Source organism: Gossypium hirsutum, chromosome D08 (genome assembly GCF_007990345.1).
Source record: "Gossypium hirsutum isolate 1008001.06 chromosome D08, Gossypium_hirsutum_v2.1, whole genome shotgun sequence".
NCBI classification, from domain to species: Eukaryota; Viridiplantae; Streptophyta; class Magnoliopsida; order Malvales; family Malvaceae; genus Gossypium; species Gossypium hirsutum.
In genome coordinates, this window is record NC_053444.1 from 68,622,781 (window position 1) to 68,635,633 (window position 12,853).

General features: G+C 32.6%; 2 protein-coding genes and 1 pseudogene across 3 annotated transcripts; 1 reads left to right on the forward strand and 2 right to left on the reverse strand.

Annotated features, from left to right (window-relative positions):
- Positions 1 to 455: 455 nt before the first annotated feature.
- LOC107932811 (vacuolar protein sorting-associated protein 32 homolog 2) lies at positions 456 to 4,211 on the reverse strand. Its single transcript, XM_016864911.2, has 7 exons — positions 4,069 to 4,211; positions 3,829 to 3,934; positions 2,746 to 2,845; positions 1,533 to 1,618; positions 1,338 to 1,429; positions 1,033 to 1,147; positions 456 to 913 (listed from the first exon to the last, which is right to left on the reverse strand). Exons 2-7 carry the CDS (start codon positions 3,898 to 3,900, stop codon positions 722 to 724), a joined length of 657 nt encoding a protein of 218 aa, XP_016720400.1. The 5' UTR covers positions 3,901 to 3,934; positions 4,069 to 4,211; the 3' UTR covers positions 456 to 721.
- Positions 4,212 to 5,598: 1,387 nt separating this feature from the next.
- LOC107932838 (asparagine--tRNA ligase, cytoplasmic 1-like) lies at positions 5,599 to 8,309 on the forward strand (annotated as a pseudogene).
- Positions 8,310 to 8,915: 606 nt separating this feature from the next.
- LOC107932791 (60S ribosomal protein L31) lies at positions 8,916 to 10,934 on the reverse strand. 2 transcript variants are annotated; one of them, XM_016864887.2, is made up of 4 exons: positions 10,785 to 10,891; positions 10,531 to 10,642; positions 9,450 to 9,554; positions 8,916 to 9,337 (listed from the first exon to the last, which is right to left on the reverse strand). In XM_016864887.2, exons 2-4 carry the CDS (start codon positions 10,611 to 10,613, stop codon positions 9,055 to 9,057), a joined length of 471 nt encoding a protein of 156 aa, XP_016720376.1. In that variant the 5' UTR covers positions 10,614 to 10,642; positions 10,785 to 10,891; the 3' UTR covers positions 8,916 to 9,054. The 2 variants fall into 2 exon arrangements, with proteins under 2 accessions (XP_016720376.1, XP_016720377.1); XM_016864888.2 differs by lacking the exon at positions 9,450 to 9,554 and having other exon boundaries at positions 10,785 to 10,934.
- Positions 10,935 to 12,853: the final 1,919 nt, after the last annotated feature.

Sequence of the window (12,853 nt, forward strand, 5' to 3'; positions counted from 1 at the left end):
GCTGCCTTAGCTAGCAAATTCTTTAATATATTGACCCCCCAAAAATGAATATATGTGTAAAATATACAAAAAGTACTTAAAAAATTAAAAGAAAAGTACTAGATTTTAAAATTTTTAGTAAAAAAGTTTGATCTATTATTCCAAATTCCAATTATCCATAAATATATTTTTTACATGAATTTTTTTTCATTTACATCGTGGATGTTTCATAGCATCACATGAAAAAAATTTAATGAATTGTATCTAATATACAAGTTAATGAACTAAAATTTCAACTGATGACAAATAAATTAAAATTAAAATAATTAAAACCTGCCAATGAATCAAGTTGAGGTCATGATGAGATCTTTGAAATCTCAGGTTTAGTATGTGTATTTACGGATTATTTATTGTAGTCATATTTGAATATATATCAAATACAAATGCTAAATATAAACATTTTGAAAAAAAAAAGCTAAATAACATAATTTATATTAGTGTTTAATGATATTTTAAAACTGTTTGGGGACTAATAAATTGTTAGGGAAAGGAGGTTATGAATACAGAAAAGGGGGGGATTCGTTTAGTTTCATGCACATAAATTTCAAGATGATTTAATAATACAAATGTTTATGGCATTGTGGATGCAATGGTGACCTACACTATCAGGTAATTTAGCCATGTTTTAAAGCTCTATATGTGATTCCCCCATAGAGTTAAACTGAACTTAGAATGACTTACCTTAAAGTGCCATCTCAGCCTGCAATGCAGCGAGTTCATCTTCTTCGGCTGTCTGTTTTTGAGGAACGGGTCGAGCTGGTTGACTGCTAGCAGGCACCTGTACTGGTGCTGCCGGGGCAGTTGTTGCAGGCTGGAGAAGCTGTTCTTCCAATTCAGCACCTTCAAGTTCTTCGAGTTCAGCTTCCAATTCATCCTACGATATCAAAAGTTTCGGACTCAATTGTTAAGATGCATATAAGTGCCGGACATGGTATTTATGAACACCGATGATAGGATGGAGGAAAAAATGAGAGTGCATCAGAAAGTTATAACCTCATCAAAATCAGCCGCAGCTCCGATAGGAGTTGATAGTGCTTCCTGAATCTGTTTCATGTTCTCGGTTTGTTCGTTGATCTCATCCATTGTTTTGTCCACATCATCTATGCTACTGTACGAAAGCCATTTTGAGTAAAATAGTGAGAACTGGACACTGCCCTAGCTTCATGAAGGTTGAAAAAAAGTGCTAAATTCCAAGTCAGCACACGTTCAGTAAATGGCAATGCAAAGGGACAAGTACAATGAAGAAAAGCATAAAAGAAAAATTTTAGCCTAACAGTAAAAATATGTCAGTTACATACGTTGCTTTCTGCATCGCCTTCATCGCAGATGCTCCAGTTCTCAATGCATCCACAGTTTCAGTTGTGGCTTTGGCACCTTCTAACATTATCATCTGTATAAGTTGATATAGAACAATCAATGAAATGGAAAAAAACTCAAAAAAGCCTTCAGGACACGGTTAAAGCACTAAAAAATTAACAAAATTCAGAGCTTACTTGATCGTGAACACGAAGCTGAAAGTTCCCAAGCTGTTCGATTTGCTGTTCATACAGTTTCTTCCTCTTCAAGCACTGTATAGCCGCTGCATAGAGTAGCATAATGAATACTAAGTAAACGATATAAATATGGCAATCAAACTGCATAACATGGTTTTAAATTAACTCATAATTCAAATGATCTATTTAAAATTTTCTTCCGGAGGATCTTTGATTGTTAAACCTTCACATGACATGAGCACATGATAAATTAGAAACCCAGCATCATATTTTAGCATGGTAATGTTAATCTGCATCAGATCATCACTCAATGTCCAAAGAACATTACGAGCTGACAGTGATTGAACCAAAAGACCCCAAAATGAAGCTTGCAATGCTATAAAACATCAGGGTGTTATTTCTTTTATTTTGGGGGCATCTTCATTCTCATTTGGTCTTTCCTTCATTTTGAGAATTGAAGTGTAAGGGGGCACGGGGGAGGGGTTCAATGTGTAAATAAGAAATTGGTGCTCACAAGCTACTTGAGTTCAACTCGAGAAAAAACAAGAACTCGATTCGGTAACTATGGAGCTGAGCTTGAGTTATCAATTAAGCTGAATTCAAGCTTAGTAATACTCTGCGCGAATGGCTTGGGAGCTTTATCAAGCTTTTCATATTTAATATTTTTATATTATTAAATTATGTTATTGCCCTTAATATGTATTATTAACCCTAAGTAAAATTATCAAGTTGAGCTCGGGCTCAAGCTTGAATACATACAAGCTTAATCAAGCTTGAGTTTGAGTACAAAATAGATAAACAAGCTTAATCAAGCTCGAGCCTAAAAATAAATGTTCAATTAAGCTCGAGTCAAGTATCGAGCTCCGAATTTTGTGGTCGAGCTCGAGCTTGCCAGTATTCAAGCTCGGCTTGGCTCGATTATACCCCTAGGGGGGTTGTTATGGATGAATAATTAAACATCGACTATAATAACTGAAAAATATATGACTAATTAAAATGAAGCTCCAACATGAGTAAGCTAGAAGCCATCACATTATACTGTTGCGAGAGAAAAGAATTTTACATCCTACAATATATCCCATATTTATATACAAGCATCAAGAAACAAAGCATAAAAACTACTATAATTCACAAAGAAATTTTTTTCAATAGAAAAAAAGATGGAAAACAAGGAAAAACATTAACCATTTGTGTATATATATTGCAATCATACCTTTCTTATTTCTCCCTTTGGCATACTCCTTGGCCTTTTCAACCTCTGCAGCAGTCTTTTTCAGAAGCACACTTTCCTTTTTCTCAAGCATTTCAAGGGTCTACATGATGGAAACCGATATAGGGCTCATTTTAAGCAAAACGTAGAAGAGAAACAACATAATTCAATCATTTGAAACAAATAAATGTGACTTGCAGCACCGTGCAAAATAAAAACTGCTGGATTTAGCATTATGATTACAGTTCTGGAGTTTGAGCATCTCCAACACACAACCAATAAACCCAAATTTCTAACCTTATAGAAAAGATCATATTCCATCTTCTAGTGAGACTGGCATGGAATAAGCATACACAACATTCCTTTTATCTAATAGGCTTTACTTGATAAATTGTGCTAGTAAGTTTTAAGAAACAAAATTCAGTTATTAATCAGTTTTTCTGTCCCGAAAACTAGTACATGCCTCGTTTGGTTATTTGGTGTATTGACACAAGTAAAAGCTTAATTATTGCATAAGTATTAAAACAATTTGTTATAACATAAAATAAGACCTCCACAAAATAAGAAAAAAGTTTTCCCTTCCCTTTGCTGAAAACAAGTTATATTAGTAGCTAAAAATTATCAAGTGTAATTAGTTTATTGCTAACTCTAGTATTAAGATGTATGGAAAAAGTAATACTCTCATCAAAGGAAGCATTAAAAGAAAAGTTTCACCTTCAAGTCATCAACCAAAGTAAACAACTATCATCCTCTGAAAATGGCCAATTACTAAAGTGATCAACTGACTCTACTGAATGTATTTTTTTAACTAAATTTAATTCCACTTCATAAGTTCATTAATTTTTATCGATCCAAAATGTAATCAATCGATTCAGTAATTCACCAAAAGGATTATCATATTATTTCCCATTAATTCATCAGCTAGCAACTCAGTTCTTTCAAACAAATCCCGAAACTATAACATCAACCCACCGAAATCACCAAATGCAAATTTCAAATCACACAGTTCACGCAAAAAAGAAATGCAACAAACAAACAACTTATTTCCCGATTAAAGGAAAAAAAAGTACAACATCGAGGAAATACCTCATTTAATTTGTCTAACGTGGTTAGAGCATTTGTTTCCGGCTTGGTTTTTCCAAAAATCCCTTTAAACATAGCTACCTCTCCGCGAATTAAAACACCTGATATTCTGCTTAACAACAATCACCAATACGATCATATATATAAGCTGTTACATAATCAATCACCAGAAAACAGCAAAAAGAAAAGAGTTAAAAGAGTAAGTAAAGAAAAAAAGAATAATGCAAAAGGGGGGAATCTAACCTAATCTGTAAAAATTGAGAAATTAGGGATTTGGGAGTTGAGAAATCTGTGAAATAAAAAAACTGAAAAGAAATGTCTGGGAAAGGTCGGATATTGGTTTTCAACGTGGCGCGCACTGACGGTTATATATCTTCACTGCGCTTTATTTGTTTGAATGTTAGTTGTCAGTTTTATTCGAAAGAATTTAGTCTTTTATTTTTCGAATTTAGAATTACAAATTCAATTAATAATTTGTTAAACTTAAATTTATTATAAATTCGTTTTTAAGTGGATTATAATAAAATAAAAATTAAAAGTTAATTCCTTAAAACGGAAATTTTCATTTCAATCTCTTTAGAAATAATAAAATTACAAGTTAATTTACAATAAAATTGTACTTTGCCCCTTAAGATATGAATAAAATATGTTTAATCTCTTAAAAATAATGGAATTATAAATTAATACATGATAGAAATACATTCTGATCTCTCGGAAATTTTATAATTACCCCTAAAAAATATCTAGCTTCACCTTTGATGTCAGCTTATTCTTCTTACATATTATTATACACAAAAAAAAATCAGTTAATGGGTTTAACTAAAGTTTTAAAATTCAAAAAGTATAAGGACTAAGAATAATCTAAAAGGAGAATATAAATTAAATTTATAACTTTACGCATAATAAAAATTAATAACAAAATTTAATGAAACAAATTTAACTACTATCATTTTAGGTTAGGATTGAAATTTCAGAACTAACAGTATAGAGATTAAAATTGACCATTTTAAAATATACATAAACTAAATTAATCAAATTAAAATATAAAGATTAAATCTAAAACTTATATATAATATATAATAGAGAGACTAATAGCAAATTTTCACCTTTATATTTAGTTACAAATTCCTAAGTCAGACTCAAAACATTATATTTAGTTTTTATTCGTACCTAATATAATTGAGTATTAAAATTCATGTATTTTTTTCTAAAAAAAGTGTTCAACAATATTTATTGAAATAAAATAAGAAAAATATGAAAGATCAATAAAATTAAATAATACTTAAATTTATTTATCTCCCATACCCTCCTTTTCATCTTTCATTTTTTTTTCTCACCATCTATTTTCAAGGAATGGTTTATTTACCCCAAAATTATTTTTAAAATTAACTTAAGTTTTTAATTAGATGATTATTTACAATTTTAAAATAAATATGCATTTAAGAAATTTTCTAACAAATTTATTTATTTATTTAATTTTAAGATATTGAGATTTTATATTATTTAGTATAGTAAGTTTTGAAGAGTGGCTCAGCACAATCCATTAGCAAAATCTATTTTTTAAAATTACATATCTAAAAAAAAAAGAATCATTATCCAATTACACTACAATTAAATTCCACTTTTTAAAAAATATATTAAAAATATGTTTAAAATAGAAATAAGTGGAAATTAGAAAAATAAATAACAAAATATTGGTCAAAAAGTTTGACATTTTGCGAACACTAAGATTCTAACAACGTCAGCAAGGAAATCCTGTCTTAAAGTAATGCGCCGCCTTAAGAAACTGAGTGTCAATCTCTCTGTTTCAGACAAATATTCCACGAGTCCTTTTAAACCACCCAATAAAAAGAAGACACGTGCAGAGAGCCAAATATTGAAACGAAAGACTCATGGGAATACATCAGAATTACTGTAGTACTAGCTCCTACAGATCATCCCTTACAGCATACAAAATTCATTTTTAGGGTTTTTAACTTTATCGCGAGTTTCTAATTTCGAAAGCCTTAAATCTTTCCAGCTCAGAAAAGCGAATGGCGGGAACAGATCAGGCAACGGCGGCGGCGGACCGGATAGCAGCGATGAATTTGACCGGATCCGTTGAGAACCATGCATTCTCTTACCGTGTCTTGATCCGGTCCATCGTTGGCCGGCCGGACGGTGGGGCTGGCCTCGCGGGGCAACGTGTCCGCGCCGGTGGTTGACTGAAGACTGGGAGAGAGCAAGGGAAAGGTTCTTGGAACTGAACGACGGTGCGTGTCCGGCGAACTTGCAGGTGACTATGGATGCGGGCGTGGCTGTTCTCAGTAAGCTGGTGGCGACCGGCACTTGCGTAGTGGTTGATGGAATATTGAAGGTTCCGCCTGAAGGGACGAAGCAGAGGATTGAGCTTCGGGTCGAAAAGGTGGTCCATATTGGTGAGGTGGATCCGGCTAAGTATCCGATACCGAAAACGAAGCTCACGCTTTAATTTTTGAGGGATCATCTTCATCTTCGATCTCGAACCAACACGGTATCAATCTCTAAATCAATTTGAATCCCTCATCGTTTCCCTTTTGGAACGAACTGAATCTTTAGTATTTCCTTAAGAAAATGCTTAAAATTTTGAAATACTTATCAATTTTCAGAACAAGTCAACACCGAACAGTTCAATTAGAAACCATATAAGAGTAGTTTAGTCAATTTAAGAATTGAGTTAATGTTTCTATTTTTCATGATTTATCATAATACACAAAATATTTTGTGAAATATTTAATGTTGGTGCGATTTTCCATTTTCACGAAAAAAGACCATACCTGTATAGGAGCATATACCATATGCTGCACTCATACTCAAGTTCCAGTAACATAGATAACATGTATGGTATTTGCTACTGTAATGACATGTTGCCTTACAAGTTGAGATTCGGTCATCATCTCGCGTTTGCTTACTTCAAAGTCTCGAACCACCTGCAGGACGGGTCAGTTGGTGTCAAAAAATTACAGTACCTTTGATGTAACTGCATATGGTGATGCAGGACGATGTCTTGAAATATGATCATTACATGCTTACACATGAATAGGGGGATATGGCCTCTAAACTATTTTCCATTTTCATGAAAAAACATCATACCTGTATTGGAGCACATAATATATGCGGCACTCATACTCGAGCTTGAGTGACGTAGGTAACATGTATGGTATTTGCTAAATGACATGTTGCCTTATGAGTTGAGATTCGGTTGTCATCCCGTGTGTGCTTCCATCAAAGTCTCGAACCACCTGCAAGAGGGGCCAGTTTATGTCCAAAAATTACAGTACCTTTGATGTGAGCGCATACGGGATAATGATCGAATCTCAGTGCATAGAGTGATGCAGGGCGACGTCCTAAAACACGATCATTACAGGCTTACAGCTATTTGTTGTGTATTAGCTGTATATCACAGCCACGTTGCAAGCCTATTAGCTGTGTGATACAGCCACGTCGCAAGTTTGCTGCAACGTTCTTTCTCTATTCTCCATTCTGTTACAAAGGACAAATTTACGATAATATATATTTACTTTCATTGTAGTTGTAAATAACAGGTTTTTTCAGCAATACAATGCTTTAGCAAATATTTTCTCTTGGCATGTTTATTATTGTGTGATCATTATTAAATTATATACTGATTCAGATTGCCGTCATTGCTCAAATACGGAATGCGCTTGCTCTCGCTACCCATTCTTTCTTCCAAGAACACCATTTCCTTTATGTGCACACTCCAATTATAACCACCAGTGATTGTGAGGGTGCTGGTGAAATGTTCCAAGTTACAACTTTGATCAGTGAAGCTGAAATGCTGGAGAAAGATCTAATTAAAAAACCCTCCTCCATTGGAGGCCGATATGGAAGCCGCTAAGCAACTTGTGAGTGAGAGAGGATTGGCTGTTAAGCAACTCAAAGATGCTAAAGCAAGCAAGGCCGATACCGGCGCTTCGGTTGTGGAACTTAACAAAGCGAAAGAGAGCCTCTTAAAGCTGGATGAGAGATCTAGTTTGAAACCTGGGATCCCCCAAAAGGATGGCAAGATTGATTACACTCAAGACTTTTTCGCCCGTTAAGCTTTTTTGACGGTTTCTGGTTAACTACAGATTGAAACATATGCTTATGCTATCAGTAACGTGTATACGTTTGGACCGATATTTCGAGCTGAACAGGCTCATACATCAAGGCATTTGGCTGAGTTTTGGATGGTGGAACCCGAAATAGCATTTGCAGATCTTCAGGTATGTATGGCACTCTAGCAATAGTTCATAATACTCCTTTTTTACATTCATTTGTAAGGTCTAAAAACATTCACATGGAAGTTCAGTTGAGGACCGGGTGCATTTGCAGGATGACATGAACTGTGCCGAAGCTTATGTGAAATATATGTGTAAATGGCTGCTTGAGAAATGGCTTGATGATATGGAATTTATGGCTAAAAATGGTTGCTTCAACCAACACTAATTTGAGCATCACTTTATATTTAACATCATGGATGATCTTTAAATAATTTTTTTAAAAGTAGCTAGCATGGTTGGTAAACAAATTACTAAATCATAAATAATAAAAACATTTTCTTTAAAAAAATTCAATTATTTTTCAAACAAAAATCCGATCTACCGAAATCAAACATTTGCCATTTGAATTATTTTATGTAATTTAAAAATACTCATGTCTAAAATTAAAGATGACAAAAAAAAATTAAATTCAACGAGTTTTGATTTGATTCGACACGATGAATCTAATTTTCCATTTAAGGTCAAGAAATTTACGAAAAATGCACACTATTCCTTAAATATAATAAAAATTATATTAATTTTTTTACTCTAGCACAATCATACGAAAAACAATTAATATAATCATTAAAAATAAAATATTAAAATTATTATTCTATTTTAATAAAAATATAAATATGGATCGGACTGAAAATAAATCAATATTTAATTTCGGATCGTGTTGAAGTTGAATTATATTGGGGTATATCGGGTCGGAATTGGGGCAGACAAAAAACCGGTCGTCCCGCCCGGCCCATCACTATTTGTATATGTAATTTCCACTACAATTAAAGCTTAAAAGACTAACAACAATGAACCCAAATATACGAGGAAAACTTTAATGTCTCACAAGAAATTACTACAAAACTTAACCCAAAAAATTCTAATGATAAAGTTGTCGGTCTCAAACAAAATTTTAAAAGTTTTCATAAACTAAAAGAAAACCAATAAATTACTCATCATCATCGTCAATGACTTTGGTGCCCAAGCCTTTCAGTCCTTCAGCTGGGATTTCAGCAACAGTTACCAAAGAGTAGAGCTCTTCCTTTGCATCTTCGTCATCGTTTCTCCTCCGAGCAATACGAACCCTAATCCTTCTTGGGACACTTCGGATCCCTCGGCTCCATATGTGCTTGTTCAGCTTCACGTCGACTCGTACATCCTTTGTCCCCATGGCTTTTTCGGCAAATTTCCTGATCTCCTTTATAGCCTTGGGAGCCTTCTTCTTGAATGTGCTGTTTCAAAGTTTAACACAATAAGTTACTCAAAAACTTTTGCCAGTCACCACCAATGGAATCCATAAAGCTAATGTCTAATGTTCCTTGGATTGAAATACGAGTGTCGTACATGGTTATGTTCGATTTTTTTCCCCATAAGTTTTCATGCATTTGGATAGTCCTCAAGAGGATCATATCCTTGAACCCTTGTTCGGGTATGCATCTGGTAGAGATACTATATAAGAAAAATGAAGAGTCAGTAACATAGGCTACTTCCCTCGTGCTATAATCATAAAGCTACTGTCTATGTTCCTTGGATTCTAATGCAAGCGTCGCTGCTAAGAAAAATGAAGAGTTGGAATAACATAAGCTACTTCCCTCCATGGGATGATCATTTGGTTAAAGTACTTGGATGGTCCCTGTATTATAAGGACTGTATCAAATTAGTCCTTTTTATTATTAAATGGATCAATTTAATCCTTATACCATTAAAAAGAATCAAATAAGTCCAAATTGTGATTGAGTTAACATTCACTATATAAAAGTATCATGAAAATTATTTTTTTCAATTATAGTTCAATTCAAAATGAAAGGTTCCATTTACAGAACCATAAAAGTTTTAATGGTATCAACTCTATTCCAATTTGGGATTATTTGATTCCTTTTAATAGTACATGACCTAAATTGATCCATTTAATAATAGAGGGACTAATTTGATCAGGTCCCTATAATAGAGGGACCTCAAAGGTACATTCAACACGCTTATTTAGTGCTATAATCATATAGTACTTGGAATCAAGACATAGCTACCAAAATCTCTTTTCACAAACGCAGACATTGATAATACTTTCATCCAATGCAATCATGAAAACAAAAGAAAAAAAAGTAAAACACGATGTCAAGCACCGCACAAGGGGACTACAAAAACGTCTCACAATCTATATAACGCGAAAAATGAAATTAAAAACTACACAATATACAAAAGTTGTGCATCCAACTAAAATTCTTGATTACAATAACAGCTAACCCACTAATTACAAACAACTGGATGTAAAAGTTAACAATTGGGTTGATAAAATATCATTGAGATATTGAAAAATAGTAATGAATAAGTAAATAAATTTGAAAGCGAGAAGCTACTTAAACCAAACCGGCATACAATGAACTGAAGGGGAAAAAAAGAAAAAAAAAAGAATCAGCAGTTAAATTACCAGCCATGGAGTCTCTTGTGAAGGTTGATGGTGTATTCTCTGGTCACCACCTCTTCCTTTCTTCCCCTTGTTTTCTCAACCATTTTGAAATCTTTCTGGCGTTAATCCTTACCTGCATTTAATCACCAAATTATCACTTTAAAACCAGGTCTTAATCAATGAAAACGGTAAATCAGAAAACCATTTCCTCGTTGGGTTTTCTCGGCAACCAAACAGTAAGAGACAGAAAATAAATGAGAGAAAAAGAGAGAAACCTTGATGGTGTTTTGAAGGCAAACGAGAATGAAGAGAAAGGAGCTTTGAATAAAAACGAGGAAGACGAAACCCTAATTTGCATAACTTTCTACATAAGGTTAAGCGATGTCGTTTTCGTTTATCAATATTAATGGACCATATCTTTGATTGGGCCTTTACTAACGAACCCTAATCCATTGTAAAAAGGGCTATGTTCTTCAAAATTTTTAGGGTAAATTCACCTAAGGTCATTAAACTATTAGTAAGTTTATGTTTTAGTCACTTAAGTCTAAAAAGTTACATAATGGTCACTAAACTATTCAAAAGTATTTATTTTAGTCATTGGGCTTTTAGTTTTTTTTTTTTTAAGTTCGGTTAGCAAGCTCCAAGAAATGATTGAACAATCGATATGGTGGATTGATACTCATCGACAAGTAGAAAAACATACCTTAGATACAAATCTATCTAACGGTCAATATTGAAGATCAAAAAAGAAAGTAGTTTGAATTTTAATTCATGGATTTATTTATTTTTGTAACAAGAAACAGCTATAAAGCGAAAGCAAAAAACAAATTAACTAGAAGAATCAATCATATGATAGAGATCACCCTTGAGTAGCTCTTTAATACGGAGGGGATCTCCTCAAATATCTACATCTCATCATAATTCTGTAACACCCTTTAACCCTAAACCGCCACCAGAACAAGGTTACGGAGCATTACCGAATCTATCGGACAATTTATAATTTACAATTTACCAATTAATTATCAAACATAATATAAAATGATCTTAAAGTCCCTTAGATGGACCCTCAAGGTCCTAAATACGAGTTAGGAGTGATTCAGGACTAATTCAGGTGCTCGGGGAATTTTTTTTTTGTACGAACTCAATATAACCCATTTACAAATATCTAACATTCCCTGCAATTTTCAAACCGAATGCAATCCAAAACCAATCTTTCAACCAAGACATTTGCGCACTTAATATACCTAAATCATGTCTATAACTTTGACTTAACCATATAATCAAATTACATTCATAAAATCATATAAAATCTTACTATTTAACTTTATTCATTTTTCTTTCTAAATTTATTGCCCAAACTTACCAAATTTGTCATACCATTTTATTAAACTTAGTACCAAAACACCAAATATCATTCATTACAACCAAAATTATATAACATTTTAAAGTGACCATTACAACACCTATGTACATGCCACTTTCATTTAAGGAAGAAAACATTACAAAAAATTTTGTGCTGGAGTCGGGATTGTTCGGATGCTAGACCGGGACTCTGGACTCCTATTGACCCGAATTTGTTAGATTACTCCTCGACAACTTTTCCCTTTCTTTTCGATGCCGATGCTTCGGGTTTTTTGCTAGCAATCAAAGCTTTAAACGTTAAACCCTTAGTTTTTCCTTTTTCCTTTTCGTTCTTTATTTTTCCTGTTTTGTTTCGAAATGGCTTCTGCTATTTTTTTTTTCATTTCTTTCATTTCTTATATATATATATACACTAATTAACAATAACAATAACAATAACAAATATCTAATTAATAACTAATACATATATTACAAATGTATACATATATTTTTTTACACTTGTACTTAATCTGTACCCTATACTTGTCACAAATTAATTTATTAATCACATAAAAATCTTATAATTTAATTATTTATCTAATAAATATCTTTTAAATAATAAATATCTATTTAATATACAAATATAAATATTACAATTGTATATATTTATCTTTTTACACATGTATTATTTAATCATCATACATTTGGCATAAATATAATATTATAATAATAATATTATTATTAAATAATATTAATTAATGTTATAAACATCTTTTTACTTAAGTTTTTAGTAAATAAATCATATACAAATGTATATATATTCACATATTACACATGTACCACTTAGCACCTTACATTTGTCATGTCTTAATTTATTTATTTCATAATATAATAATTAATATAATTTATAATTTAATATAAAACCTTAATAATAATTAATACTAAGATTTTAACGGCTTAAGCCGCGTCACTTATGTTAATTGGCAAAATTTCCATTTTGGCC

What these genes read in the sequence shown, in the direction of transcription:
- LOC107932811 (XM_016864911.2), bottom strand. Translation starts at nt 3,900, where the DNA reads ATGTTTAAAGGGATTTTTGGAAAAACCAAGCCGGAAACAAATGCTCTA. An exon ending in AGCTTCGTGTTCACGATCAA is followed by an intron (nt 1,430 to 1,532) that starts GTAAGCTCTGAA and finishes CAACTTATACAG; the next exon opens with ATGATAATGTTAGAAGGTGC. An exon ending in AAGGCGATGCAGAAAGCAAC is followed by an intron (nt 1,148 to 1,337) that starts GTATGTAACTGA and finishes GCTTTCGTACAG; the next exon opens with TAGCATAGATGATGTGGACA.
- LOC107932791 (XM_016864887.2), bottom strand. Translation starts at nt 10,613, where the DNA reads ATGGTTGAGAAAACAAGGGGAAGAAAGGAAGAGGTGGTGACCAGAGAA. An exon ending in CACAAGAGACTCCATGGCTG is followed by an intron (nt 9,555 to 10,530) that starts GTAATTTAACTG and finishes TTTCTTATATAG; the next exon opens with TATCTCTACCAGATGCATAC. An exon ending in AAAAAATCGAACATAACCAT is followed by an intron (nt 9,338 to 9,449) that starts GTACGACACTCG and finishes ACTTTGAAACAG; the next exon opens with CACATTCAAGAAGAAGGCTC.